The sequence below is a fragment of the Limulus polyphemus genome, unplaced genomic scaffold, assembly GCF_000517525.1.
Source record: "Limulus polyphemus unplaced genomic scaffold, Limulus_polyphemus-2.1.2 Scaffold1554, whole genome shotgun sequence".
NCBI classification, from domain to species: Eukaryota; Metazoa; Arthropoda; class Merostomata; order Xiphosura; family Limulidae; genus Limulus; species Limulus polyphemus.
This window is the reverse complement of record NW_013667164.1, coordinates 112,736-115,485: the sequence shown is the minus strand read 5'-3', so window position 1 is coordinate 115,485 and position 2,750 is coordinate 112,736. Positions and strand designations below refer to the sequence as shown.

The 2,750-nt window shown below is 34.0% G+C and overlaps 1 protein-coding gene across 1 annotated transcript in view; it reads left to right on the top strand.

The window, feature by feature from the left end:
- LOC106464067 (runt-related transcription factor 1-like) overlaps positions 1-2,750 on the top strand; it is a 34,658-nt gene that overhangs the window by 27,440 nt on the left and 4,468 nt on the right. Inside the window, exon 4 of the mRNA XM_013924178.2 lies at positions 699-875. Coding sequence (XP_013779632.2) covers positions 699-875 — 177 coding nt within the window. The remainder of the gene's footprint in view (positions 1-698; positions 876-2,750) is intronic.

The following is a 2,750-nucleotide window of genomic DNA, read 5'->3' as shown; positions in this document are numbered from 1 at the left end:
TCACGTTTTAACTCCTCTTACCCTATTTTCAGTCACACTTTTACATTTATTTATACCAGTCACGTTTTAACTCCTCGTTTAGCTGCTATTTTGTCATATTCTGTGAGAAAACATGATTGAATTCAACCTTGGTGTCTGTGTATCCGAAGTATCGAGAAAACAAAACATGCATTGCATAAAATATTATACATAATCGATTCCGAAAGCTTTATTAGTTGTTTATTAGAAAATGTTTGTTATGTTTCCATTCTGTTTGCTTGTGAAAATCATTTTAAACCAGGATAGAATACTAGTTTTTTCCTCATTCTTCTACCTGTACCGCCTCGTCTGTGAATGCTCTATAGTAGTAATTCGAGGTGATATAAATTTCAAACTCTTATTTGTTAGGAATTATTTCATGTCATTTGTGTAGAACATATTTAAATACGATCCTTTGTAGATATTGTGAAGTGTGTTTATTGAAAATATTAAACAACGAAATCATTTATTTCTGAAAGTGTCGATTCGATTGAGTATATTGATTCGTTGTACTATTCGAAGTGCTTCTGTTTTGAGTGTATTGGCCCGCTCTTAATGTTACAATAAGAATTGTAAGCATCCTGTTGTACGGAATAGATTTCATATTGATCTGAAAAGCTCTCTTGACTGGGTTTGAAAATATGTCAAAAAAAGTCAAAGAAATTGTACATAACTTTCAGATCCAATACATCCACTTCAACTAGCAGGTGGAGAGCACTGGAATCCTTACGTACCACATCACCCATCAAACCTTTCGTCAGTTTCTACATTACAAGGAACTGGTTACAGTGGTTCTCCGTCATCCTTCTCACTTGATGGAATCTTTGGTGGAAATTCTCAGGACTCTCTTACTTCAGGTATTTTAAATAACTTTGTTAAGCATTTATGTTGTTGTTGTTTTCATTTTCAGGAGGTCGTTTGCCAAAATATTGTTGTATTTCATGAAATGTGTGATCCCGAGGTCGTTTACCAAACACATTATTGTATTTCATGAAATGTGTGATCCCGAGGTCGTTTACCAAACACATTATTGTATTGCATGGAATTTAGTATCCCGAGGTCGTTTACCAAACACATTATTGTATTGCATGGAATTTAGTATCCCGAGGTCTTTTACCAAAAACATGATTGTACTTATGGAATTTAGTATCCCGAGGTCGTTTACCAAAAACATGATTGTATTTTATGGAACTTGGGATCCCGAGGTTGTTTACCAAAAAAAGTTATTGTACTTCATAGAATTTGGAATCCCGAGGTCTTTACCAAAAACATTTTTGTATTTCATGAAATTTGGGGTCCCTTTTACGCACACATGTTAAGATATTCCATATTTATGGTCTAGTTTTACATATCTTTAAGGTATATGTTTTTTTGTATACATTTACAATTATATTTTAAATTTAAAGTTTTACAACAAGCTGTAGTCGTCGGGGTTAGCGTCACACATTTCCATAAACTTTATGTTTTGTGTGAAACAAAGTATTTATTTTATTTTCTCGTGTTATATCTGTTCTGTCAAATTAAGATAATCTTTTTTTGTATATTTGAAATGCCACATTTTTTTACAGGGCTACAAAAATGAATATTTTAGCGTTATGAGATGACTAGCATCTCGAATGCGCTATTGTAAAATATTTAAATATTCATTTGCGCACTATCTCAATGTTTCTCGCTGTCAACAATAAATAAAACAACAATTCAAATCCATTCTGAAGAGTTCGTAACGACAATGATCACACTATTATAATACATAAACATATAAATGCATATATACTTAAGATCACTCACGTTTTTGAGCAATTCCTTACCGAGTACGCGTTATTGTAACTAATTTTGACACCCCCCTCCCCCCAATGGGTCATCGGTGAGCTGGAGGCTTATCGCTAAAAATGAGGTTTCGACACCCGTGGTGGACATAGAGCAAACAGCCCATTGTGTAGATTTGCGCTTAACAACAAACAAAACCAAAACTCATATGTTCGATAACATTTGTGAAAAACATGCAGCTGAATGATTTATCAACTATCATTGCTACGAAATTTTACTTATTAAGTAAACGTGTTATAGCCATATTAGCAACTTGCTATAAAAACATAGAAGTAAATATTTAGTTTAAACAATAATGAAAAACCTCGACTCTTACCAAACATTTCATCTTGGTCCAATTGTGTTGAAGAAGTAAATCCGGTTATATAAATGTGTTATATAATGTTTGTAAGACTGTTAATGTAATTCCAAGCCTAAATATTAAATGTTTTTACGGCAAAAGTAGTCTCCGAGTCCCTCGGTGGGTGAACGGTAAGCTTACGGACTTAAAACACTAAAATCCGAGGTTCGATTCTCCGCGGTGGTCAGAGTGCAGATAGCATCTTTGTGTAGCTTTGCACAAACTAAACAACAACAATAATCCCCAGGTAATGGATAAAACACATAACAACAGTAATCCCCAAGTGATGGATAAAACACATAACAACAGTAATCCCCAGATGATGGATAAAACACATAACAACAGTAATCCCCAGGTGATGGATAAAACACATAACAACAGTAATCCCCAGGTGATGAATAAAACACATAACAACAGTAATCCCCAGATGATGGATAAAACACATAACAACAGTAATCCCCAGATGATGGATAAAACACATAACAACAGTAATCCCCATGTGATGGATAAAACACATAACAACAGTAATCCCCAGGTGATGGATAAAACACATAACAACAGTAAT